Source organism: Polyodon spathula, chromosome 46 (assembly GCF_017654505.1).
Source record: "Polyodon spathula isolate WHYD16114869_AA chromosome 46, ASM1765450v1, whole genome shotgun sequence".
Classification (NCBI taxonomy): Eukaryota; Metazoa; Chordata; class Actinopteri; order Acipenseriformes; family Polyodontidae; genus Polyodon; species Polyodon spathula.
The window spans coordinates 995,505-1,020,504 of NC_054579.1; the positions used below are offsets into that span (position 1 = coordinate 995,505).

The 25,000-nt window shown below is 47.1% G+C and overlaps 3 protein-coding genes across 3 annotated transcripts in view; all 3 read right to left on the reverse strand.

Annotated features, from left to right (window-relative positions):
* LOC121306077 (histone acetyltransferase p300-like) overlaps nt 1-25,000 on the reverse strand; it is a 456,244-nt gene that overhangs the window by 360,958 nt on the left and 70,286 nt on the right.
* LOC121306163 (beta-1,3-N-acetylglucosaminyltransferase manic fringe-like) lies at nt 1,039-8,313 on the reverse strand. The gene is made up of 5 exons (XM_041237905.1): nt 8,094-8,313; nt 5,917-6,280; nt 2,935-2,980; nt 2,389-2,491; nt 1,039-1,940 (listed from the first exon to the last, which is right to left on the reverse strand). The coding sequence occupies exons 2-5, from the start codon at nt 6,277-6,279 to the stop codon at nt 1,688-1,690; spliced, it is 765 nt and encodes a 254-aa protein (XP_041093839.1). The 5' UTR covers nt 6,280; nt 8,094-8,313; the 3' UTR covers nt 1,039-1,687.
* LOC121306165 (caspase recruitment domain-containing protein 10-like) lies at nt 11,133-15,263 on the reverse strand. The gene is made up of 7 exons (XM_041237909.1): nt 15,183-15,263; nt 13,873-13,939; nt 13,393-13,495; nt 12,957-13,115; nt 12,760-12,860; nt 12,269-12,384; nt 11,133-11,845 (listed from the first exon to the last, which is right to left on the reverse strand). Exons 2-7 carry the CDS (start codon nt 13,915-13,917, stop codon nt 11,620-11,622), a joined length of 750 nt encoding a protein of 249 aa, XP_041093843.1. The 5' UTR covers nt 13,918-13,939; nt 15,183-15,263; the 3' UTR covers nt 11,133-11,619.

Consider the following 25,000-nt stretch of genomic DNA (forward strand, 5'->3'; position numbering starts at 1 on the left):
ACAGAGACACAGCCATCAACTCAATACAGAGACACAGCCGTCAACTCAATACAGAGACACAGCCATCAACTCAATATAGAGACACAGAGACACAGCCATCAACTCAATACAGAGACACAGCCATCAACTCAATACAGAGACACAGAGACACAGCCATCAACTCAATACAGAGACACAGCCATCAACTCAATACAGAGACACAGCCATCAACTCAATACAGAGACACTGCCGTCAACTCAATATAGAGATAGAGAGACACAGCCATCAACTCAATACAGAGACACAGCCATCAACTCAATACAGAGACACAGAGACACAGCCATCAACTCAATACAGAGACACAGCCATCAACTCAATACAGAGACACAGCCATCAACTCAATACAGAGACACAGCCATCAACTCAATACAGAGACACAGCCGTCAACTCAATACAGAGACACAGCCATCAAGTCAATACAGAGACACAGAGACACTGCTGTCAACTCAATACAGAGACACAGCCGTCAACTCAATACAGAGACACAGCCATCAACTCAATACAGAGACACAGAGACACTGCCGTCAACTCAATACAGAGGGAGGGTGGTTGTGAGTTAGAGAGACAGAGGGGTTGGAGAGAGAGAGGAGGGAGAGAGGGAGGGGTGGGAGAGGAGAGGGGGGAGGGAGAGAGATTTGAATGTGATGTCACTTCAGTCTGATACCTTGCCCATGGTTCCATCTTCTCTGCCAGCCTGCGACTCAAACAGAACCCGGCGCCCCCAGTGGCAAACCAAAAGAACACAGAGCGCTGAAACAGAGAGAGAGAGAGAGGGGTGAGGGAGAGGGAGAGAGAGAGAGAGAGAGAGAGAGGGGAGTGAGAGAGAGGGGAGTGAGAAGATAGAGAAAGGGGGAGAGGGAGGGAGAAGGAGAGAGGAATGAGGGCAGAGGAGGGAGAGAGGAGGGAGAGGGGGAGAGGGGGAGAGAGGGAGAAGAGGGAGTGAGGGGGAGGAGAGGAGAGAGGGGGAGAGGTGGAGAGGCAGAGGAAAGAAGAGGAGGGAGAGGGAGAGAGAGAGGAAGAGAGACAGTTTAGAATGCCTGCGCAATAAAAAAAAAAATCATTTTAATGTTCTTTCCGATGTCTGGAATCATCGCGAGCGGTTCTGGTTTCCTTCGACAGAGAGTTCTGATCATTTTTAAAACCTGCCTCTGAGCTGCTTGTCTGGAGAATCCTCCCCGCCGGGCGTGGCACTCTCCCTGTTCCACTGTAACAGACTGCACTGCACACACGTGGGCAGGGCTAGCTGGAAAGGTTCTCACGTGATTCGAATGGAATCAGGCAGACTGTTCAGAACCCGATGGTTAGAGTCTTGCAACCAAGCTCAAGCCGCTCAAGAAACAGGTTTAGAGAAACAGGAAAACAGACTACAGTAAACAGCACCGCGAACCAGCAGGGGAAGAAGCAAACATCCTGCAAACTTATTTTTTTACTGTTGCTGGTCTCTTTGAAATGGGTTTAAATTATTTTGTCTAAAAAGCAACCACGAAATAATTGATATTATCAGCCAAGAACCTGGTGTTATAATAGAGCTGCTGTGGACACGGAAGCTGCAGTAACAACACTCAGCCACAAGAGGGCACCAAACCGCCTTTAGAAACGCAGACAGGCTGTAATGATGGTTTTGTTTGCAACTAACACAATTCAATATTCACTGTTGGGGTTGGGGTTGGGGTAGGTGTGTGGGTTGGGTTTGGTGATGGGGTTGGGTTTGGTGCGAGGGTCGGGGTGAAGGGTCAGCGGTGCTCACTGTCTGGTTGTTGGGCAGGGGCTCGGCTGCCTCGATGGGTCGGTTCAGGCTGGGTTTCCCCACGTAGACGTCTCCATCCTGGGGGAAGGCAGCGAGGAGAGAAAGGAGGGAGTGAGGAAGCACGTAGTTATCATCATCAACATGACAGAACCACCTGAGAGAGAGAGGAGAGGAGAGAGGAGAGGAGAGGAGAGAGAGGAGAGGAGAGATGGATTTGAATGCAACATCACAAAAGTTGCTTTTATAAGGTTTAGTTTGCCTTGGTTTGTTTTTGAATATGGTTTACCAGACCTCTCTGTGCTTAACAATGCTTCACTATGCTTTAGCAGACCTCTCTGTGCTTTACAATGCTTCCCTATGCTTTACCAGACCTCTCTGTGCTTTACAATGCTATGTGCTTTCTCCTGTGCTTTACCAGACCTCTCTGTGCTTTACAATGCTTCCCTATGCTTTACCAGACCTCTCTGTGCTTTACAATGCTTCCCTATGCTTTACCAGACCTCTCTGTGCTTTACAATGCTTCCCTGTGCTTTACAATGCTTCCCTATGCTTTACCAGACCTCTCTGTGCTTTACAATGCTTCCCTGTTGATAGTGACTCACTTCTTCTGGGACGCGATGAAGCCTTCGTACTCCAAAGCCATTTTGCAGGACAGGGCTTGGTGGCTGTGCTCGGAGGAGCAGTTTGTGACAATGAGATGGAACCCTAAACAGAACACAGAGATCAGTGCAGCAGGGTGAGCTCTGTGAGCGTCTCTTTGTGTGACAGACCCTGCCTCCTCCCTCCTCTCTCTCCTCCCTTTCCCTGTACCTCAGTTTTGTTTCAGTTCTCTGGGGTGTCCGGAGTCTCTTAAAATTACAGTTAGGGCTGCATTCTGCCCTAAAACTATTATTTAAAAAAATCACCTGATCTTTTTTAGTACCGCTGAAACTACAGCTCCCAGCACCTTTTGCTGCTGCCTCTGGTGCAAAGGCATGCTGGGAACCGTAGTTCTCTCTAGTTCACGTTCGGATTCTTTGCTCTGATCGTGTAAAGAACTACAGCTCCCATCATCCCTGGCTGTTACCATGATAGCGGAGGCATGCTGGGAGCTGTAGTTCTCATTCTGATTCTTTTGGTCCGCATTGTGGTTTTAGTAAAGGACCCACCTCTGGAGGTCAATTCTTCATCCTCTTCATCGGTAAAGATGTAGGTCTGTAAACAACAGGAGATGCCACTGAAGATCATTGAGGGTATAGTGAGCACACTGGGGTCCCATTCTACCAGCCTCACCCCAATGCAGCTGCCCTATACTTGTGCTACCATTGTAGTGTAATACAGAGCCATTGCAGTGCTGCTGTCTGTCTGTCTCTCATTGAAGATCATTGAGGGTATAGTGAGCACACTGTGGTCCCATTCTACCAGCCTCACCCCATTGCAGCTGCCCTATACTTGTGCTACCATTGTAGTGTAATACAGAGCCATTGCAGTGCCGCTGTCTGTCTGTCTCTCATTGAAGATCATTGAGGGTATAGTGAGCACACTGTACCCTAAAGGAGAACATACCTAGACTTAAACTGGGGAGACAGACATGCCCTGTTAAAGTGAACGGGCGGTGTGTGTGTGCGTGTGTGTGTGTGTGTGTGTGATGCTGAGTCACAGGGAACATGTGTTTCAGACAGGGTGTGTGTTGCGCTGGCTGGCTGCGTCTCTGTTGTTTTCTGTTGGGGTAACATCCTGTATTTGAAATGCTGCTTCTGCATTGTGGTAAGCAGACTGGAACTGTGCTGCAAACTTCCTCTGTGTAGACAAGCCACCTACTTCATACAGGGGCAGGGTCACATAGATCTCTTTAAAATCCATTACCTCTTATTAGATATATATATATCTCTCTTTAAAATCCATGACCTCTTATTAGATAGATAGATATCTCTTTAAAATCTATATTATAAAGACATTTCAGAGGGCTGGATCTCATCAATATCAGGGTCTAGTGCTGTATATTATAAAGACATTTCACAGGGCTGGATCTCATCCATATCAGGGTGTAGTGCTGTATATTATAAAGACATTTCAGAGGGCTGGATCTCATCAATATCAGGTTCTAGTGCTGTATATTATAAAGACATTTCAGAGGGCTGGATCTCATCAATATCAGGGTCTAGTGCTGTATATTATAAAGACATTTCAGAGGGCTGGATCTCATCAATATCAGGGTCTAGTGCTTATATGCTTTACCAGATCTCTCTGTGCTTTACTTCCCTATGCTTTACCAGATCTCTCTGTTCTTTGAAATGCTTCCGTATGCTTTACCAGACCTCTCTGTGCTTTACAATGCTTCCCTATGCTTTACCAGACCTCTCTGTGCTTTACAATGCTTCCCTATGCTTTACCAGACCTCTCTGTGCTTTACAATGCTTCCCTATGCTTTACCAGACCTCTCTGTGCTTTACAATGCTTCCCTATGCTTTACCAGACCTCTCTGTGCTTTACAATGCTTCCCTATGCTTTACCAGACCTCTCTGTGCTTTACAATGCTTCCCTATGCTTTACCAGACCTCTCTGTGCTTTACAATGCTTCCCTATGCTTTACCAGACCTCTCTGTGCTTTTACAATGCTTCCCTATGCTTTACCAGACCTCTCTGTGCTTTACAATGCTTCCCTATGCTTTACCAGACCTCTCTGTGCTTTACAATGCTTCCCTATGCTTTACCAGACCTCTCTGTGCTTTACAATGCTTCCCTATGCTTTACCAGACCTCTCTGTGCTTTACAATGCTTCCCTATGCTTTACCAGACCTCTCTGTGCTTTACAATGCTTCCCTATGCTTTGTGCTTACAATGCTTCCCTATGCTTTACCAGACCTCTCTGTTCATCTTTACCTCTCAGACCTCTCTGTGCTTTACAATGCTTCCCTATGCTTTACCAGACCTCTCTGTGCTTTACAATGCTTCCCTATGCTTTACCAGACCTCTCTGTGCATCCCTATGGCTTAGCTATCACTGTGCTGTATTACACTGTGCTTTTACTGCAGGGGAACAGGAGACAGTTATCAGCACAGCAGTGTGATTACGATGTGTTAAAGAAATCTTTTCATAACTCGAATTGCCAGACTGCAACTCAACGTGAAACTGGGTTCAGAGGAAGCAGTTTTTTTTTTTTTTTTTTTTTTCTTGCAGAGAGGAAGTGTGTCTGTTTGACCACAGATCAAGCGCTGATAGGACAGGAAGCCGGCAGCGCGGTAAGGCTTTTATACAGAGAGACAAGAGGAGCAGCACCATGACAACACCTCAGAAACAACAACACAAAGGCCTGCTGACTGATTAACTGCGTCGAAGAGAACTGAAGCTTCAAAATCTGATTTTTAAATAATGTTCTCTCTCTCTCTCTCTCTCTCTGTCTCCCTTTAAAGGAGCGCTCATCTTTAAAATCCATTCTCTGCCTCTTATTAGCTTTATTAACAGGTTCTTTAAAGGAGCGCTGACCATCTTTAAAATCCATTCTCTCACCTCTTATTAGCTTTATTAACAGGATCACTGACCCCTTAACAGGAGCGCTGACCATCTTTAAAATCCATTCTCTCACCTCTTATTAGCTTTATTAACAGGATCACTGACCCCTCCCTTTACAGGAGCGCTGACCATCTTTAAAATCCATTCTCTCACCTCTTATTAGCTTTATTAACAGGATCACTGACCCCTCCCTTTACAGGAGCGCTGACCATCTTTAAAATCCATTCTCTCACCTCTTATTAGCTTTATTAACAGGATCACTGACCCCTCCCTTTAAAGGAGCGCTGACCATCTTTAAAATCCATTCTCTCACCTCTTATTAGCTTTATTAACAGGATCACTGACCCCTCCCTTTAAAGGAGCGCTGACCATCTTTAAAATCCATTCTCTCACCTCTTATTAGCTTTATTAACAGGATCACTGACCCCTCCCTTTAAAGGAGCGCTGACCATCTTTAAAATCCATTCTCTCACCTCTTATTAGCTTTATTAACAGGATCACTGAGCCCCTCCCTTTACAGGAGAGCTGACCATCCTTAAAATGCCTTGTCGCTCTCCTGGTTCACAAACACGCACAGCCCCTCCATGTAATTATTCATTTTAATTCGCTTTAATTAAAATCTTCTTCTCGGTACTCACGTGATCACGCGTCCTTGATATCCACGTATCCAACAGCAACGCCAGCCGCGTTCCGTGAAATTTTCTCGTCGTTTTGACGGCGATGAAAATGTCTTTGAGCTGCAGCGACGGGACGGGGTCTCTTGCAATTACCGGCTTGGCTCCGATTGCATTGAACAAGCGGCTCTTTCCTCCGGTAATACCCCGCTCCTTTGGGGGTCTCCCCGGCTTGGGACGCTCTGAACCCGGCCGGGGTCCCAGTCCCGCCCCGCTCTGCACCCCGTTACTTTCAGCTCTGGTCCTGCGCTGCAAATCCACGAAGACGAGGAGGAAACACGCGAGGGAAGCCCCGAAGAGAGCGAGTAAAACCTTCCTCAGCAACATCCTGAAAAAAAAAAAAGGAAACAACGCGTCTTTCATACAAACAAACAAACAAACAAACAAACAAACAAATCATAGGATATCCTTTTAATTCGCGTTATTATGTCCCTCACGTGTGTGTATATCTCTCTCTATCTATCTATCTATCTATCTATCTATCTATCGAATACACACACTATCTATCTATCTATCCACACACACTATCTATCTATCTATCTATCCACACACACTATCTATCTATCTATCTATCTATCTATCTATCTATCCACACACACTATCTATCTATCTATCTATCCACACACACTATCTATCTATCTATCTATCTACACACACTATCTATCTATCTATACACACACTATCTATCTATCCACACACTATCTATCTATCTATCCACACACTATCTATCTATCCACACACACTATCTATCTATCTATCTATATACACACACTATCTATCTATCTATACACTATCTATCTATCTATCTATCCACACACACACTATCTATCTATCTACACACACACTATCTATCTATCTATCTATCACACTATCTATCTATCTATCTATACACACTATCTATCTATCTATACACACACTATCTATCTATCTATCTACTACTATCTATCTATCTATCTATCTATCTACACACTATCTATCTATCTATCTATCTATCTATCTATCTACACACACTATCTATCTATCTATCTATCTACCCACACTATCTATCTATCTATCTATATACACACACTATCTATCTATCTATCTCTCCACACACACTATCTATCTATCTATCTATCTATCTATCTATCTATCTATCTATCTATCTATCTATCTATCTATCTATCTATCTATCTATCTATCTATCTATCCACACACTATCTATCTATCTATCTATCTATCTATCTACTATCTATCTATCTATCTATCTATCTATCTATCTATCTATCTATCTATCTATCTATCTATCTACACACACATCTATCTATCTATCCTACACACTATCTATCTATCTATCTATATACACACACTATCTATCTATCTATCCACACACACTATCTATCTATCTATCTATCTACACACACTATCTATCTATCTATCTATATACACACACTATCTATCTATCTATCTATCTATCTATCTATCTATCTATCTATCTATCTATCCACACTATCTATCTATCTATCTATCTATCTATCTATCTATCTATCTATCTATCTATCTATCTATCTATCTATCTATCTATCTATCTATCTATCTATCTATCTATCTATCTATCTATCTATCTATCTATCTATCTATCTATCTATCTATCTATCTATCTATCTATCTATCTATCTATCTATCTATCTATCTATCTATCTATCTATCTATCTATCTATCCACACACACTATCTATCTATCTATCTATCCACACACTATCTATCTATCTATCCATATATACGAAGCGTAATTATAAATTATAATCATCACGCAGGATTTTCTGTATAATGCACTTGCCACAGCGCGTGTTATTTTTCTGTGTGTGTTTTGAGTTCAGTAAAATATTTTGTAAAGCTTGTTACAAGTTTGAATAACTATCGATCAAACTGTGATCGATCCAGTTACCGCCGCGCCTCCGATATTTACCACACACCGGGAGCCAAATCCAAGAACAATACTCATTTTAAATACAAAACTACACGCTAAAGATCACGATCATAAAATAACAAAATATGTATAATATAGAAAGTTTAATTTATTATTAATAATAATAATAATAATAATAATAATAATAATAATAATAATAATAATAATAATAATAATGTCTATGCCTGCTTCACCTTCATTATCTTCAAGCCTCGTTCTCCGGTTGCGTTTCATTGTATATCGGCGCGTCCGGTAAAGACACAGCGCGTTATTCTCCAGTGGAAATCAATACAATCTAATGAAACGACAGTGGACGCGTGTCTCTGTGCGTGGACGCGTGTCTCTGTGCGTGGACGCGTGTCTCTGTGCGTGTCCGCTTCTCACATTATTTCGACATGTGGTTTTTTTTTTTTAATTATTATTATTTTTTTTTTATGGTTTCGAAAGCTTTCCTATGAAACCACGCCCACGCCTCGCAAGACAGCCGTGACGTTGAGGTTTTTAGGAAGCCGGCGGACCAATAGCAACACGGAACGCTACAGGTGGATAAATGAACGAGACGCAGTTAGTTCTGCCAAAAAAAAAAAAAAAAAAAAAAAAAAAAAAAAAATTTAAATAGTGTTTTTTAAAATAACTTCAGATAAAGAATGTTAAAACCATTGACCCCTCTGTGTAATACAGAACTGCCCTCCCTCTCCTCCCCCCTCCCCCCCCCCCTCCCCCCTCCCCTCTCCACAGCTGCAATGGGGTGAGGCTGGTAGAATGGGACCCCAGTGTGCTCACTATACCCTCAATGATCTTCAATGAGAGACAGGCAGACAGCGGCACTGCAATGGCTCTGTATTACACTACAATGGTAGCACAAGTATAGGGCAGCTGCAATGGGGTGAGGCTGGTAGAATGGGACCCCAGTGTGCTCACTATACCCTCAATGATCTTCAATGAGAGACAGGCAGACAGCGGCACTGCAATGGCTCTGTATTACACTACAATGGTAGCACAAGTATAGGGCAGCTGCAATGGGGTGAGGCTGGTAGAATGGGACCACAGTGTGCTCACTATACCCTCAATGATCTTCAATGAGAGACAGGCAGACAGCGGCACTGCAATGGCTCTGTATTACACTACAATGGTAGCACAAGTATAGGGCAGCAGCAATGGGGTGAGGCTGGTAGAATGGGACCCCAGTGTGCTCACTATACCCTCAATGATCTTCAATGAGAGACAGGCAGACAGCGGCACTGCAATGGCTCTGTATTACACTACAATGGTAGCACAAGTATAGGGCAGCTGCAATGGGGTGAGGCTGGTAGAATGGGACCCCAGTGTGCTCACTATACCCTCAATGATCTTCAATGAGAGACAGGCAGACAGCGGCTATAGCACTGTCAATAGCACAGCATGGAACTGATTCACCTGCTATAGCACTGTCAATAGCACAGCATGGGACTGATTCACCTGCTATAGCACTGTCAATAGCATTGCATGGGACTGATTCACCTGCTATAGCACTGTCAATAGCACAGCATGGGACTGATTCACCTGCTATAGCACTGTCAATAGCACAGCATGGGACTGATTCACCTGCTATAGCACTGTCAATAGCACAGCATGGGACTGATTCACCTGCTATAGCACTGTCAATAGCACAGCATGGGACTGATTCACCTGCTATAGCACTGTCAATAGCACAGCATGGGACTGATTCACCTGCTATAGCACTGTCAATAGCACAGCATGGGACTGATTCACCTGCTATAGCACTGTCAATAGCACAGCATGGGACTGATTCACCTGCTATAGCACTGTCAATAGCACAGCATGGGACTGATTCACCTGCTATAGCACTGTCAATAGCACAGCATGGGACTGATTCACCTGCTATAGCACTGTCAATAGCACAGCATGGGACTGATTCACCTGCTATAGCACTGTCAATAGCACAGCATGGGACTGATTCACCTGCTATAGCACTGTCAATAGCACAGCATGGGACTGATTCACCTGCTATAGCACTGTCAATAGCACAGCATGGGACTGATTCACCTGCTATAGCACTGTCAATAGCACAGCATGGGACTGATTCACCTGCTATAGCACTGTCAATAGCACAGCATGGGACTGATTCACCTGCTATAGCACTGTCAATAGCACAGCATGGGACTGATTCACCTGCTATAGCACTGTCAATAGCACAGCATGGGACTGATTCACCTGCTATAGCACTGTCAATAGCACAGCATGGGACTGATTCACCTGCTATAGCACTGTCAATAGCACAGCATGGGACTGATTCACTTGCTATAGCGTTGTCAATAGCACAGCATGGGGCTGATGCTGGTCTGTAAATCTGAACAGGTCTTTAAACTCATCTCTTGTTTAAATCTTGGGTTGCATTCCGTTTTTTTGTTCTCGGTCCAGCTTACCACCTGGCCCCTGACAAAGCCCACGGCCTCAGAGCCGTCCCCCAGGAGTAGCGCAGCGGTAAGGGGACACCCGGACCAAGAAAGTCCCAGGATCGGTTTACGGCCCAGGTGAAAAGACCTTTGGAAATGGCAAAAGAAAAGAAAAGGAGCTCTTTCTGTTTGAAACAAAAAAAGCAGGGAATCGAAAAAAAACAAAAAAAAACCCCACAATGTTTCTGTCTTTCTTTCTTTCTTCATTCATTTCTTTATTATAAAGAGCACAGCTGCCCAAGAGTGCAGTTACTTTGCAGTGTTGCTTTTAAAAAGCTTTCATCTGAAATACTGAATATACAGTAGCTGAAAAAAAATGTTTTGGATACCAATATATATACACACACACACACACACCCTAGTGGAAAGAGCCGCACACTGCAGAATTCAGACTCAAGGCATGCAGACAGAGTTAGCAATGCCTAAAACTGCTTTACTTAAAAAAAAACACACAGACACACACACACACACACACTCACACAAACTGACACAGACATACACACACACACTGACACACACACACACACAGACAGCGAGCTATAACCCCTCCCCTCTCCCCTCTCCCCTCTCAGATGCTTTGTAAGTGATGAATGCTCCCCTCTTGTGGTCATGACGTGGTACTGCAGGTCCCCGTTTCTTCAATTACAATTAGTTACAACTATGCTGCGGTAATTACAATTAAAATTACACTAAAACACAAACAGCTCCCCCACATCATTAACATTTTGACTGTGTTTATTCTAAATAACCAGCGATAATAACCACCAAACACACACGTGATAGAAAACTGTTTTATTGTTTCAAACAAATAACAGGGGCACCGAAAGTGCTTGAAAATACGCACGTCCTCTCAGTGTAATTGAACTGTAATTGATCTGGTATAATTACAACTACAGCTTCAATTACGCGATTGTGCCGCGCATCAGCTTTTAATTACACTTATAAAGGACGCTGCAATTGAAATGATCGACCAATTACAAAATGACGGCCCCCGAGGTCTCTCTCGTCCGGCGAGCCTGACATTAACAGTGTTGACAATTCTGCAAGATCCCGGAAGGTTTTGTCGCCCCCGTGTGGCGACACAAGTGTACCGCAACGCGTTGCAATATAGTGGCAATACAGCGTGCTTTAAAAAAACAAAGCGACACATTGAATCTTAGACAGAGACGCAGCGGAACCCGCCAGCACTGGCTCAAAGCCATTCAAAATGCAAACCACGCTGTCTGCTCTCCTCTCTCCTCTCAGTCCTCTCTCCTCTCCTCTCTCAGTCCCCTCTCCTCTCCTCGCTCTCCACCCACACCACGCTGTCTCTCTGCTCTGTCAGTATGCGCTCCCTCACTGCTCTGGTCAGCTCGTCCATGCTGGACCAGGCCTCAGTCCCCAGGCTGGAGTAGCGCAGGGGCAGGCTCTCCAGCAGCTGCTCTTCGGCCTGGCACATTGACAGGATCCTAGCCTCCTCATCTGGGCAGGTGGGCCCACGCAGCAGCTTCCTGTGAGGAGACAAGAGAGCAGAATCAGGACAGGGACAGGGGGACAGAGAGACAGGGACGGAATCACACTGGGACAGGGAGACAGTGCAGTACAACACAGTGTAGTGTATAATAAATCAGTACAGTTCATATCAGTCCAGTGTAGGATAATGCAGTCCAGTGTAATATAGCACAGGGCAGTGAAGTGTAGCTCAACATACAGAAGTATAGAGTTGGGGTTGGTTAATGTTGGGGTTGGGGTTAATGTTGGGGTTGTGGTTAGTGTTGGGGTTGGGGTTGGCGTTGGGGTTGGGGTTGGTGTTGGGGTTGGGGTTAGTGTTGGGGTTGGGGTTGGCGTTGGGGTTGGGGTTGGTGTGAGGGTTGAGGTTGGCGTGTGGGTTGGTGTGTGTGTTGGGGTTGGGGTCAGGGTTGGGGTTGGGGTACCTGAGTATCTTGATGCTCCTCTCTCTGGCCGGGATGTGGATGATAAGGGGGTAGATGTGATGTCGGATCAGAGGCTCCACACAGCGGACGCTGAGCTCCAGCAGACAGTGCTGCCCCTGAACACAGAGCAGCAAATACACCTGAGCACAGCCTGGAGTGCCAAGACTGTGAGCATCGACACTGAAAACACTGAGAAAGACTTCTAGTGGAAACGTTTGCCATTCAATTGACACTGAAGACACTGAGAAAGACTTCTAGTGGAAACATTTGCCTTGAATTTGCACTATAGACACTGAGAAAGACTTCTACTGGAAACGTTTGCCTTGAATTCACACTGAAGACGCTGAGAGAGACTTCTAGTGGAAATGTTTGCCATTGAATTCACAGTGAAGACGCTGAGAGAGACTGCTAGTGGAAACGTTTGCCATTGAATTGACACTGAAGACGCTGAGAGAGGCTTCCAGTTTTCTCCAGTGTTCTGAATGGGATACCTGGCTCATGACTTCCTGAATGCTCTCCAGTCTGATTCCCTGATCCGGCGCTCCCAATGGGAAGATTCTCGAGTCCCTCTGATCAGCTTCAGAGAGCGGCTCTGCAGCGAGACACAGAGAGACACACTGAGACACAGAGAGACACAGACACACACACACACTGAGGCACACACACACTTTCTCACTCTCTCTGATACCTGGATGGCAGTTGTTGAACTCGAGTCCTGAGCTGGCCGGCTGCAGCAGCCTCTCGATCAGCCCTTGGGACAGCAGGGAGGGAGAGAAGATGACCGGCCTCTTGGACTGGACCGGGACAGGCTGGACCAGACTGTAAGGGGTCAGGCTGTCCTCATGACCTGAGACAGACACACAAGACAACTTAACACACTGAGACAAGAGTCCCATAGGACAAGCACAGTGTGATAGAGCACAGTGTGATAGAGCACAGTGTAATACAGCAGTATGATACAGCACAGTGTAATACAGCAGTATAATACAGCACAGTGTGATACAGCATAGGGAATAAAACACAGTAAACTATAGTAAATGCACAGGGCACAGTGGGCATGGAGGAATGAACATAGCAATATTAATGCGCAGAATGTAATTTTCCTGCACTAAACTTTGACTCACGGGAGCTGAGGGTGTAGAGCAGGCGAGGGGAGGAGCCTAAACCATGACAGGTGGGCGGGACTGCCTTCACCAGCCGCACGCGCTCAGTAGACTTCTTCACCAGCTGCGGGGGAGAGAGAGAGAGAAGAGAGAAAGAGCGAGAGACTCAGTGAGGAAAACACAGAACCACAGCAGCACTGAGATCCCCTGTGAAGACAGTCCTACAGGAAATGATATGTGTAAAACAGCACAGTGTAATACAGCACAGTGTAATACAGCACAGTGTGGTAAAGCATAGGGAAGCATTGTAAAGCACACAGAGGTCTGGTAAAGCACAGGGAAGCATTATAAAGCACAGAGAGGTCTGGTAAAGCACAGGGAAGCATTGTAAAGCACAGAGAGGTCTGGTAAAGCATAGGGAAACTACAATATAAAATCCTGTACGGAAATCCAGCAGCTACCCAACACGGTGTCTCTATAAAAGGGTTCGGTTTCACTCGCCTTGTTTTTCGAATCTTTTCTCCCCAGAGCTAGAGTACGAAGCATGACCAGAAACAGCTGTTGAGCTCTACAGAAGAAAGAAAGAAAAAAAAAACTTCTTCACGTCATTTCCATCCCTGAACAAGACTCCCATAATGCACTGCAGTTTGAGCCGTCCTTCCCTCGCCTTTACGACCTCTCTACGGCTGCAAAAACAAAAAACACCCAGGAAGTTAAAAACCGCCCCTTGACGTAGGTTGTAAAGGCGAGGTGAGGACGCCTGTCAATAAATACTTCTTAAAGGGAATTACGGGCACCGGTACCAGCTCTCCCCTTTTATTACGGCAGGCCAATGCATTTTCCCTTTATTTGAACAGCACTGAACTGTTTTGAATGCATTGCTTTGTCTAAATCCTGAAGATTAGGGCTTTGAATGCAACCCTCTCATGATATATTATCAGAGACAAAAAGACATTGATGGGAATCAGGCTCCTATCGCACAGCAGTGTGATCCAGTCCAGGTTTCACTGCTATTAGCTTGATCAGCCCCCAGTGTGTCTAGCTAACAAGCTCAGGTGTGTCTTATTATTAAACTCCTAGTGAAAGCAGGACTGGATCACACTGCTGTGCAGCGGGAGTCTGATTATTAAACTCCTAGTGAAAGCAGGACTGGATCACACTGCTGTGCAGCGGGAGTCTTATTATTAAACTCCTAGTGAAAGCAGGACTGGATCACACTGCTGTGCAGCGGGAGTCTGATTCACAGTAACTATCACAATCTTCACGAAAACAGTTACCTGCTGTAATTCGGGACGGTACCGCTGTCCAGATCGCTCTTTGTGGTCGGATCCACTCTGCTGCAGAACCACTGGTACCGGCCCTGGTACACCGTGTCCACAACGTGGATGATGTCATCGCAGCGGACCTCCATGGAATGCCAGTCAGAGCGCCTCCTAATGTCCAGATTCACCCTCACATAGAAGGAGTCGGCATTCCCTCTGCTCTCCAGCTCCTGACACAGCTTCCTGTAACCTGTACGTGAATTCACACTGAAGACCCTGAGAGAGACTTCTAGTGGAAACGTTTGCCATTGAATTCACACTGAAGACACTGAGAGAGACTTCTAGTGGAAACGTTTGCCATTGAATTCACACTGAAGACACTGAGAGAGACTTCTAGTGGAAACGTTTGCCATTGAATTCACACTGAAGACACTGAGAGAGACTTCTAGTGGAAACGTTTGCCATTGAATTCACACTGAAGACACTGAGAGAGACTTCTAGTGGAAACGTTTGCCATTGAATTTCCAGCGAAGGGCTCGTCTTTCTTACCTTCCTCGCTGTGTTTGAATTTCAGGGCGGAGGGTTCAGTCCACCCCTGCAGGCTGAAGTGAGCGACTTCTTTAGTGCAAGAATCCAACTTCAAACTCTCTCCTCCCATCAACACCTGAGAGAGAGAGGGAGAGGGAGAGAGAGAGAGAGCGAGGGAGAGAGAGAGGGAGAGGGAGCGAGAGAGAGGGGAGGGGGAGAGAGAGAGAGAGAGAGGGGAGGGAGAGAGAGAGAGAGAGAGAGGGAGAGAGAGCGAGAGAGAGGGGAGGGGGAGAGTGATGGACAGGGGGATGGGTTAGGGAAGAGGGAGAGGGGAAAAGGGAGAGAAAGGGGGAGAAAGAGAGGGAGGGAGAGGGGGAGAAGGGAGAGAAGTAGAGAGAAAGAGGGAGAGAGAGAAGGAGAGAAGTAGAGAGAAAGAGGGAGAGTGAAGGAGAGGGAGGGAGAGAAGGGAGAGAAGTAGAGAGAGAGAGGGAGAGGCAGGGAGACATATTGTTATTTTTCAATTCTTATATATAGCAGTGAATCTGTCCAGTCAAACCCCTTTCCCTGTCTTTTATGGACAAGACCACTGTCTTCTCACTAACACAAGTGTCCAAGTCTTAAAGGGGTGGTGGTTTTAGCCCCACTCCTCACCTCCAGTAGCTGACACCCCACTCTCAGGCCGCACTGCTCCGCTCTCGAACCCTCTCTCACGCTGCTCACAAAGACCCCCGTGCGGTTGCCACCGACGATGGTGATGTCAGCGGCCAGACTCCCTTTCTGCTGCAGGGGGGCGGGGCCTGGACCAGCTGTGGGCGGAGCAACAGGACTGGGAGAGAAACACAGAGTCAAACCGATACATTGAAAACACAAAACGAACTGAACTATATAAAAAGTTTCGCGTGCGCGTTTACCATCGGAAGAGGTGTGGGGTGCTCAGAGTCGGGGTGCTGAGATTCGGGGTGCTCTGATGTGGGGTGCGGGGAGCCTGCGGGATCGTAATCACATCCGAAGGGAAGATCTGAGACCCAAAAGAGCTCCAGGACATGGATAAAGGCGAGTCTGTGTGAGCAGCCCCTGAGAGAGAGAGGAGAGAGTGGACGGGCGCTGGGAATCATGGGAAGGAAAACATATCATTGATGTTAACCCTCAGCGGTCCATTTATTCAGCGCTCGTCAGGGGCGTCGGGTCCAATTTATTTTCACACGCGCTGTTTTTCAGAGTCAAACAGGTTTAAAAGGCACTGAATCACAAAAGGACACTCAGTACTGCATCTCCAGCCAAGCCCCACCCCTTGCTCGCTGTATTTTTCACATACCTCTTCATAGACGTGCATTCTGATAAATCCTCTCCTGATCACTCGTTTTATCACCAAACTCCTCAATAACGCGATCTGAGTCATTATTTTATTACTGTAACATCTCAAAAAGCTCTGTAAATGTCTGTGATATTCTCCGAGCGCTGGATGCAGAAGCAGCTCTCTCCTTTGTTTGTGTCCGTGTTCTCTCTGTAGTGGATGAGGTTATCAGATACGCCCTTTTTTCGGCTGCATTCAGCTCCTATCAGTCTCACTCGGCCATTGAAAGGTTTTCTTGGCTTTTTCTGGAGAAAAAACGACTAGAGACCTGCGCTTGACGTCTTTCTGATGATGTGGGACAGGGTCTGACATCGGACAGGAAAGGGAAGATTATAATGCGGGTCCTGGTCCCACACAGGACTGTAAAGGGTTTAACCAGGCTGCTGCAGGTGCCCTTCAGTTAGGATTCTGCAGGCGAGCTTCTCAAAGGCAGGTAAAGGCAGATTTTAAAAAGGATCAGAACTCGATATCAAAGGAAAACAGAAACTATTGTAATGACTGAAAATGCCATTGAACTGTGAAGAGGGAGGAACACTGATCAAAAAAAACACTGAAAAAAATTAAAAAATGCTGTACCTGTTAGATTATCGTCACTTCCCCAAGAATCAAATTCAAACCTGGAAGAGAAAAAAAAATGTTAGCTGGTTTTCTCCCCAAACCCAGACCCTGCCTTTACCAGGGGACACCTTCAGGGTACCCTGGCACTCCACTGGCTGTGTGACTCCCCCCCTGCGCCCCACGCGGCCGTGCCTTTACCAGGGGAGACCCTCGGGGTACCCTGGCACTCCACTGGCTGTGTGACTCCCCCCCTGCGCCCCACGCGGCCGTGCCTTTACCAGGGGAGACCCTCGGGGTACCCTGGCACTCCACTGGCTGTGTGACTCCCCCCCTGCGCCCCACGCGGCCGTGCCTTTACCCAATGGTCCCTTTACCCCGTTCGAGGGTACCCTGGCACTTCCACTGCTGTTGGGACTCCCCCCCCCTGCGCCCCACGCGGGCCCGAAAAAGGCTGCCCTTTACCAGGGGAGACCCTCGATGGTACCCTGGCACTCCACTGGCTGTGTGACTCCCCCCCTGCGCCCCACGCGGCCGTGCCTTTACCAGGGGAGACCCTTCAGACTGGCCCCCTCGCTCTGGTCCTTTCCCATACCTGTGCGTAACTTACCTTACCTTGCTTCGGCTTCTCCACTAGGGTTACTCTTGTCTCTGCGACTTATTCCGTTATCCCGGCGCAACGTGCCCTCCCCACGGGCATCTTTACTGCCTTTACCAGGGGAGACCCTCGGGGACCCCTGCGCTCCCCTGACTGTGTGACTCCCCCCCTGCGCCCCACGCGGCCGTGTCTTTACCAGGGGAGACCCTCGAGGGAGCCCCTCTATTATTCCCAGACGTGTGGATAACTTTACTTTGCTTCGGGTGACAGCAGGTCGTGTTCTTTGTTCCTGCGGAGAATCGATCCGGCGCAAGGAGGAAACGGGAATATTGATAACCGATTGATGTCTTTCTCGCTGTCTTCAGTTTCCTAAAACACAAGCAATAAAATCAATTCAGTACATCTTACCTGTTCTGTTCTGTGGAAGGAACTTGCGGGCTGGGACTACGGCTCCCAGCATGCCTCTGCACCCACGGCCATGGTGAGGCATGCTGGGAGCTGTAGTTCTTTACGCTGTGGGTCTCGTATCACAAGCGATACAGACCTCTATTACGATGCATCACGTACAGCTGCGGGCAAAAGTTTAGCAGCATCACCCTCTATATAGAATGAACTGATTCAGCTTCATAGAGTCCAGTGAAAGCTGCTGAATAATGTTCCCTTGTTAACATATTGAATTGCACCCCCTCTATATAGAATGAACTGATTCAGCTTCATAGAGTCCAGTGAAAGCTGCTGAATAATGTTCCCTTGTTATCATATTGAATTGCACCCCCTCTATATAGAATGAACGAAAAACTCAGCTTCATAAGAGTCCATTTGAAAGCTGCTGACATTAATGTTCCCTTGTTCTCATATTGAATTCCAGTATAGACTTTTGTTTTTGCGATATCATTTATAGAATACATCAACTGAAAGAAAAGCTTGTGAATAGAGATTTTAATTTTTAAAGTTGAAAGTTCTCCAGGCACAATTCTGAAGACAAATGTTTTGACTGTTTCTCTTACCAGTACAGATATTGAATTGCAAACCCCCCTACAATATGAAATGACTCGCTTTAAAGAGGAACTCATTCAGCTTCATAGAGTCCATATAACATATATATATATATATATATATTTTTAATTGATCAATGTGTATTCCATTTTTTCATCCCCATCCCTCCTAGGATCTGTTCTATATTTGCTACTAGAAATATATTCATATCTGAGTCCAGAACTTAAAGTCTGCTATTGTAGTTTTGAAAGAGCCTTGAAATGAACATATGTAAAAATGCCCCGAATGTATCAGAAGGGTGTAATGTTCCCTTGTTCTCATATTGATTTGCACCCCCAGCGCGTTGTAGTTTTCCAGATACTGAACGAAAAACTGACATTGAAAAAAATGACATTTCAGAAATCTAACTTGAAATACTACTGGACTGATATTATAGCTTCTGGTATAGACTTTTTTTTTTTGCGATATCATTTTGTATCATTTACATCATGATGTTAAAAAATAAAAGCTCTAAAGTTCTGTTCATAGAGTTTTGATTTTAATTTTAAATCGTGTCTCAGTTCTAATATTCCAGGCACAATTCTGTGAGAAATGTTTGACTGTTTCTCTTACCAGTACAGACAAGAACTCCTCCGAATTTGCACCGGACCCTAGACAAATACAAAGACTCGCTTTAACAGAGAGCCTCCCTGAAAATAAACAGTGTGTACAAATGAACCCTTTCATGCATTCAAATATAATCAATATATATATATATATATATTTTTTAATTGAAAATGTGTTTCCATTTTTTCATCCCCATCCCTCCTAGGATTCTGTTCTATATTTGCTATTAGAAATATATTCATATCTGAGTTCAGAACTTACCGTCCGAGTATTGTAGTTTTGAAAGAGCCTGAAAACGAAATGAAGAAATGTAAAAATGCCCCGAATGTATCAGACTTTCTTTTAATTTTTCAACGGTGTCTAACTGCATCGGGGGGGGGGGGGGGGGGGGGGGGGGGGGGGGTCTCAGTGTGTGTCTCAGTGTGTCTCAGTGTATCTCTCTGTGTCTCAGTGGTCTCAGTGCTCTCTCAGTGTTTCTCAGTCTACTCTCAGTACTCTACAGAGTCATGCAGCTCTGTTAGCTCCGCTCCTGCTCGTTCTACTGTCGAGGTGTTTCTCAGAGTGGGACAGTCTCTCAGTGTATCTCTCAGTACTCACACATCCAGCAGCTCTGTTTAGCTCTGCTCTCTGCTCAGTCTCGTCCTCTCTCTCTCTCCTCTCTGCTCTCTCTCTCTCTCTCTGTCTCTCTCTCTCTCTCTCTCTCTCTCTCTCTGTGTTTCTCAGTGTGTCTCTCAGTGTATCTCTCAGTACTCACACAGTCCAGGCAGCTCTGTTTAGCTCCGCTCTCTGCTCTCTCTCGCTCCAGTTTTCTCTCGAGCTCATCGTTGGCGTCCCGGAGCTCCTCGATGACTTTCCGAAGATCGTTCTTACCCAGCATGCACTCTGTGTACTGCAGCTGCAGCGTGTCCCGACTGCGCAGGACCTGAGAGAGAGAGAGAGAGAGAGAGAGAGAGAGAGAGAGAGAGAGAGAGAGAGAGAGAGAGAGAGGGAGAGAGAGAGAGAGAGAGGAGAGAGAGAGAGAGAGAGAGAGAGAGAGAGAGAGGAAGAGAGAGAGAGGAGAGAGAGGAGAGAGAGAGAGAGAGAGAGAGAGAGAGAGAGAGAGAGAGAGGCTCTCCCTTTCTCCCTCTCTCTCCTCCCTCTGTTGTGTGTGTGTGAGAGAGAGAGAGAGAGAGAGAGGAGAGAGAGAGAGAGAGAGAGAGAGGGAGAGATATCAACCAGACTACACTGAGGAACATGAGAAAGACTTCTAGTGGAAACTGAGAAAGACTTCTAGTGGAAACGTTTGCCATTGAATTCACACTGAAGACACAGAGAGAGACTTCTAGTGGAAACGTTTGCCATTGAATTCACACTGAAGACACAGAGAGAGACTTCTAGTGGAAACGCTTGCTGTTCTACGTATAGGCTCCTGGGTGTACCTGGTATGTCTCTCTTTGAATCTCCTGCAGCTGAGTCTGGTAGGAGATGTTCCTCTTCTTCTCAATCGCACAGTCTCTCTGGACAGCCTGCAGCTGGGCTTCGAGTTTCTCACACCGAGTGAGGAGCTGGGAGAGGAGAAGAACACAGCACAGCGACTAGGGGTGAATAATAATAATAATAATAATAATAATAATAATAATAATAATAATAATGAACACTTTTTTTGGGGGGGGGAGGGGGGTCTGGTTGCTAGGTTACCTTGTCCCGGTGGCTCTCGACTGCCCCCAGCTCCCCCTGCAGTCTGTTAATGGTACTGCAGAGGTCGTTCCTCTGCTCTAGAGCCTGTCTGTGGTCCTGGTGCAGAATCTCCAGCAGGATCGGACTGCCTGTGCTCCTCTGAGACACACACAAGAGAGAGAGAGAGCAAGAGAGAGAGAGAGAGAGAGAGGAGAGAGAGAGAGAGAGAGAGAGAGAGAGAGAGAGAGAGAGAGAGAGAGAGAGAGAGAGAGAGAGAGAGGAGAGAGAGAGAGAGAGAGAGAGAGAGAGAGAGAGAGAGAGAGAGAGAGAGAGAGAGAGAGAGAGACACACACTCTGACGAATGTCGTGACGCACACACACACACACACACACACGCACACACACACACACACACACACTCATATACACACACCAGGGATAGGAATCAGACTCCTATCGCACAGCAGTGTGATCCATTCCAGGTTTCACTGCTACCAGCTTGATCAGCCCCCAGTGTGTCTAGGGAACAAGCTCAGGTGTGTCTTATTATTAAACTCCTAGTGAAACCAGGACTGGATCACACCGCTGTGCAGCGGGAGTCTGATTATTAAACTCCTAGTGAAAGCAGGACTGGATCACACTGCTGTGCAGCGGGAGTCAGATTCCCATCTCTGCATTGGAACTGCAACTTAATATCATAAGACAGACAGACACTGAGACAGACAGCCAGACAGACACACACACACACACACACAGACACACACACACACAGACAGACCTGTATTGCGCTCTGCAGCTCAGTCAGTTTCTCCTTCAGGTGTCTGTTCTCCTCCTGCAGCTGGGTGGCGCTGTCACTCCGGCTCAGCCTATCAGAGTCCAGACTCAGAGGGGGGGCGGGGCTCACCTCCTCCTCCAATGAGAGCACCTTGTTCTTGAGCAGGTCCACCTGCCACACACAGAGAGAAACTTCCAATGAAGAAACTAGAGCCCCAAACTAGAGCTGCTCTGCTGGACTCAGTTTAGTTTCAATAACGCTGATGAAGGCACTAGAGCCCCAAACTAGAGCTGCTCTGCTGGACTCAGTTTAGTTTCAGTAACGCTGATGAAGGCACTAGAGCCCCAAACTAGAGCTGCTCTGCTGGACTCAGTTTAGTTTCAATACCGCGTATGAAACTTCCCCTCCTCCCCTCCTCCCCTCCTCTCCCTCTTCCCCTCCCTCACCTGTAACTGCAGCTCCCTGGCTCTGCTCACGGCCTCTCCCTTCTCCTCCAGGGCCTGGCTGTATTTCAGCGCCAGTGTGTAGTTGTGCTCCTTGGCCCGGATCAGCTCCTGGGAGCTGGACTCCCAGTCTGCAGTCAGCCTGTCCAGCCGGGCCCTCTCCTCACGAAGCAGCCTCTGCCTCTCCTCGCCGCACCGCCTCTCCTCGTCCACCGCGCGGAAGCGTTGAGACAGCCTGCGCTCGGCCAGCCGGCTCTCCTTCAGCTGCTCCCTCAGCTTCTTGACTTCCACCAGCAAGAACTGAGTGAGGCCCTCTGGACCCTCCTCATCTGAGAGAGAGAGAGAGAGAACATGAGGGGCAGGGAGGGGGGAGGGCAGTGGGAAGTTAGAGTGTGGGGGGAAGCAGTGTGGCGCTAGCGGAGCTGAGGAGGGACTGGGAGGGAAGCAGTGTGACTCTAGCGGAGCTGAGGAGGGACTGGGAGGAAAGCAGTGTGGCTCTAGCTGAGCTGAGGAGGGACTGGGAGGGAGGGAAGCAGAGTGGCTCCTCCCTCTCCCAGTTTGCTCCCAGCTCACCCAGTATGATGGAGCAGCGCTGGGTGGGTTCTCTTCCAGTCAGGCTGGTGTAGAAATCGGGGTGATAGAATTCCAGAGACTCCATGAAGGCTTCATAACCCCGACGTCCCTTCTGACGAAGAATATCAATGAGACGACCTGCAACACACACAAACACGCACACACACACGCACACACACACGCACACACACACACACACACACACACACACACACACACACACACACACACGCACACACGCACACACACCCACACACCCACAGACAAATGCACGCACACACAGAGAAAGAGAGAGAGACAATCAGTGAGATATGACAGACAGACAAGGGTTCTGTAGTAATTACCAGATCTCTCTGTGCTTTACAATGCTTCCCTATGCTTTACCAGACCTCTCTATGCTTTACAATGCTTCCCTATGCTTTACCAGACCTCTCTGTGCTTTACAATGCTTCCCTGTGCTTTCCCAGTCCTCTCTGTGCTTTACAATGCTCCCTGTGCTTTACCAGACCTCTCTGTGCTTTACAATGCTTCCCTGTGCTTTACCAGACCTCTCTGTGCTTTACAATGCTTCCCTGTGCTTTACCAGACCTCTCTGTGCTTTACAATGCTTCCCTGTGCTTTACCAGACCTCTCTGTGCTTTACAATGCTTCCCTGTGCTTTACCAGACCTCTCTGTGCTTTACAATGCTTCCCTGTGCTTTACCAGACCTCTCTGTGCTTTACAATGCTTCCCTGTGCTTTACCAGACCTCTCTATGCTTTACAATGCTTCCCTGTGCTTTTCCAGTCCTCTCTATGCTTTACAATGCTTCCCTGTGCTTTACCAATGCTTTACAATGCTCCCTGTGCTTTTCCAGACCTCTCTGATGCTTTACAATGCTTCCCTGTGCTTTTCCAGTCCTCTCTTTGCTTCCCAATGCTCCCTGTGGCTTTCAGGATCCAGTCTGCCTCTCTGAGTGCTTTCCCAGAGCTCCTCCTCCTTCTCAGAGTCCGTCGATCGCTTTGCACTGTCTCACCGTCTCAGCTTGGCCGGGTTCAGGATCCGGGTCAGCTTGTGCCGGACGGTGTCCACCTTCTCCCAGAGCTCGTCCTCCTTCTGTCCGAGGGGGCGTCTCTGGAGACCCCCGGCATCCCCGAAATCAAATCTGAGAGGAGAGGAGGGGTGAGGCTGGGAGAATGGGACCCCAGTGTGCTCACTATACCCTCAATGATCTTCAATGAGAGACAGGCAGACAGCGGCACTGCAATGGCTCTGTATTACACTACAATGGTAGCACAAGTATAGGGCAGCTGCAATGGGAGAGGCTGGTAGAATGGGACCTCCTGCTCACTGCTCCTCAATGATCTTCAATGAGAGACAGGCAGACAGCGGCACTGCAGTGGCTCTGTATTACACTACAATGGTAGCACAAGTATAGGGCAGCTGCAATGGGGTGAGGCTGGTAGAATGGGACCACAGTGTGCTCACTATACCCTCAATGATCTTCAATGAGAGACAGGCAGACAGCGGCACTGCAATGGCTCTGTATTACACTACAATGGTAGCACAAGTATAGGGCAGCTGCAATGGGGTGAGGCTGGTAGAATGGGACCCCAGTGTGCTCACTATACCCTCAATGATCTTCAATGAGAGACAGACAGACAGCGGCACTGCAATGGCTCTGTATTACACTACAATGGTAGCACAAGTATAGGGCAGCTGCAATGGGGTGAGGCTGGTAGAATGGGACCCCAGTGTGCTCACTATACCCTCAATGATCTTCAATGAGAGACAGACAGACAGCGGCACTGCAATGGCTCTGTATTACACTACAATGGTAGCACAAGTATAGGGCAGCTGCAATGGGGTGAGGCTGGTAGAATGGGACCACAGTGTGCTCACTATACCCTCAATGATCTTCAATGAGAGACAGGCAGACAGCGGCACTGCAATGGCTCTGTATTACACTACAATGGTAGCACAAGTATAGGGCAGCTGCAATGGGGTGAGGCTGGTAGAATGGGACCCCAGTGTGCTCACTATACCCTCAATGATCTTCAATGAGAGACAGGCAGACAGCGGCACTGCAATGGCTCTGTATTACACTACAATGGTAGCACAAGTATAGGGCAGCTGCAATGGGGTGAGGCTGGTAGAATGGGACCACAGTGTGCTCACTATACCCTCAATGATCTTCAATGAGAGACAGGCAGACAGCGGCACTGCAATGGCTCTGTATTACACTACAATGGTAGCACTAGTATAGGGCAGCTGCAATGGGGCGAGGCTGGTATAACGGGGCAC

Bases quoted from the DNA above. Each gene is read 5' to 3' on its own strand.
- LOC121306163 (XM_041237905.1), bottom strand. From the start codon at position 6,279: ATGTTGCTGAGGAAGGTTTTACTCGCTCTCTTCGGGGCTTCCCTCGCG. The intron at 2,981-5,916 runs GTGAGTACCGAG...TGTTGTTTACAG, and splicing joins TATCAAGGACGCGTGATCAC to ACCTACATCTTTACCGATGA. The intron at 1,941-2,388 runs GTGAGTCACTAT...TCTCTCTCTCAG, and splicing joins TTCATCGCGTCCCAGAAGAA to GTGGTTCTGTCATGTTGATG.
- LOC121306165 (XM_041237909.1), bottom strand. From the start codon at position 13,917: ATGCTTCGTACTCTAGCTCTGGGGAGAAAAGATTCGAAAAACAAG. The intron at 13,116-13,392 runs GTGAGTCAAAGT...TGTCTGTCTCAG, and splicing joins GCTCTACACCCTCAGCTCCC to GTCATGAGGACAGCCTGACC. The intron at 12,861-12,956 runs GTATCAGAGAGA...GTCTCGCTGCAG, and splicing joins GTTCAACAACTGCCATCCAG to AGCCGCTCTCTGAAGCTGAT.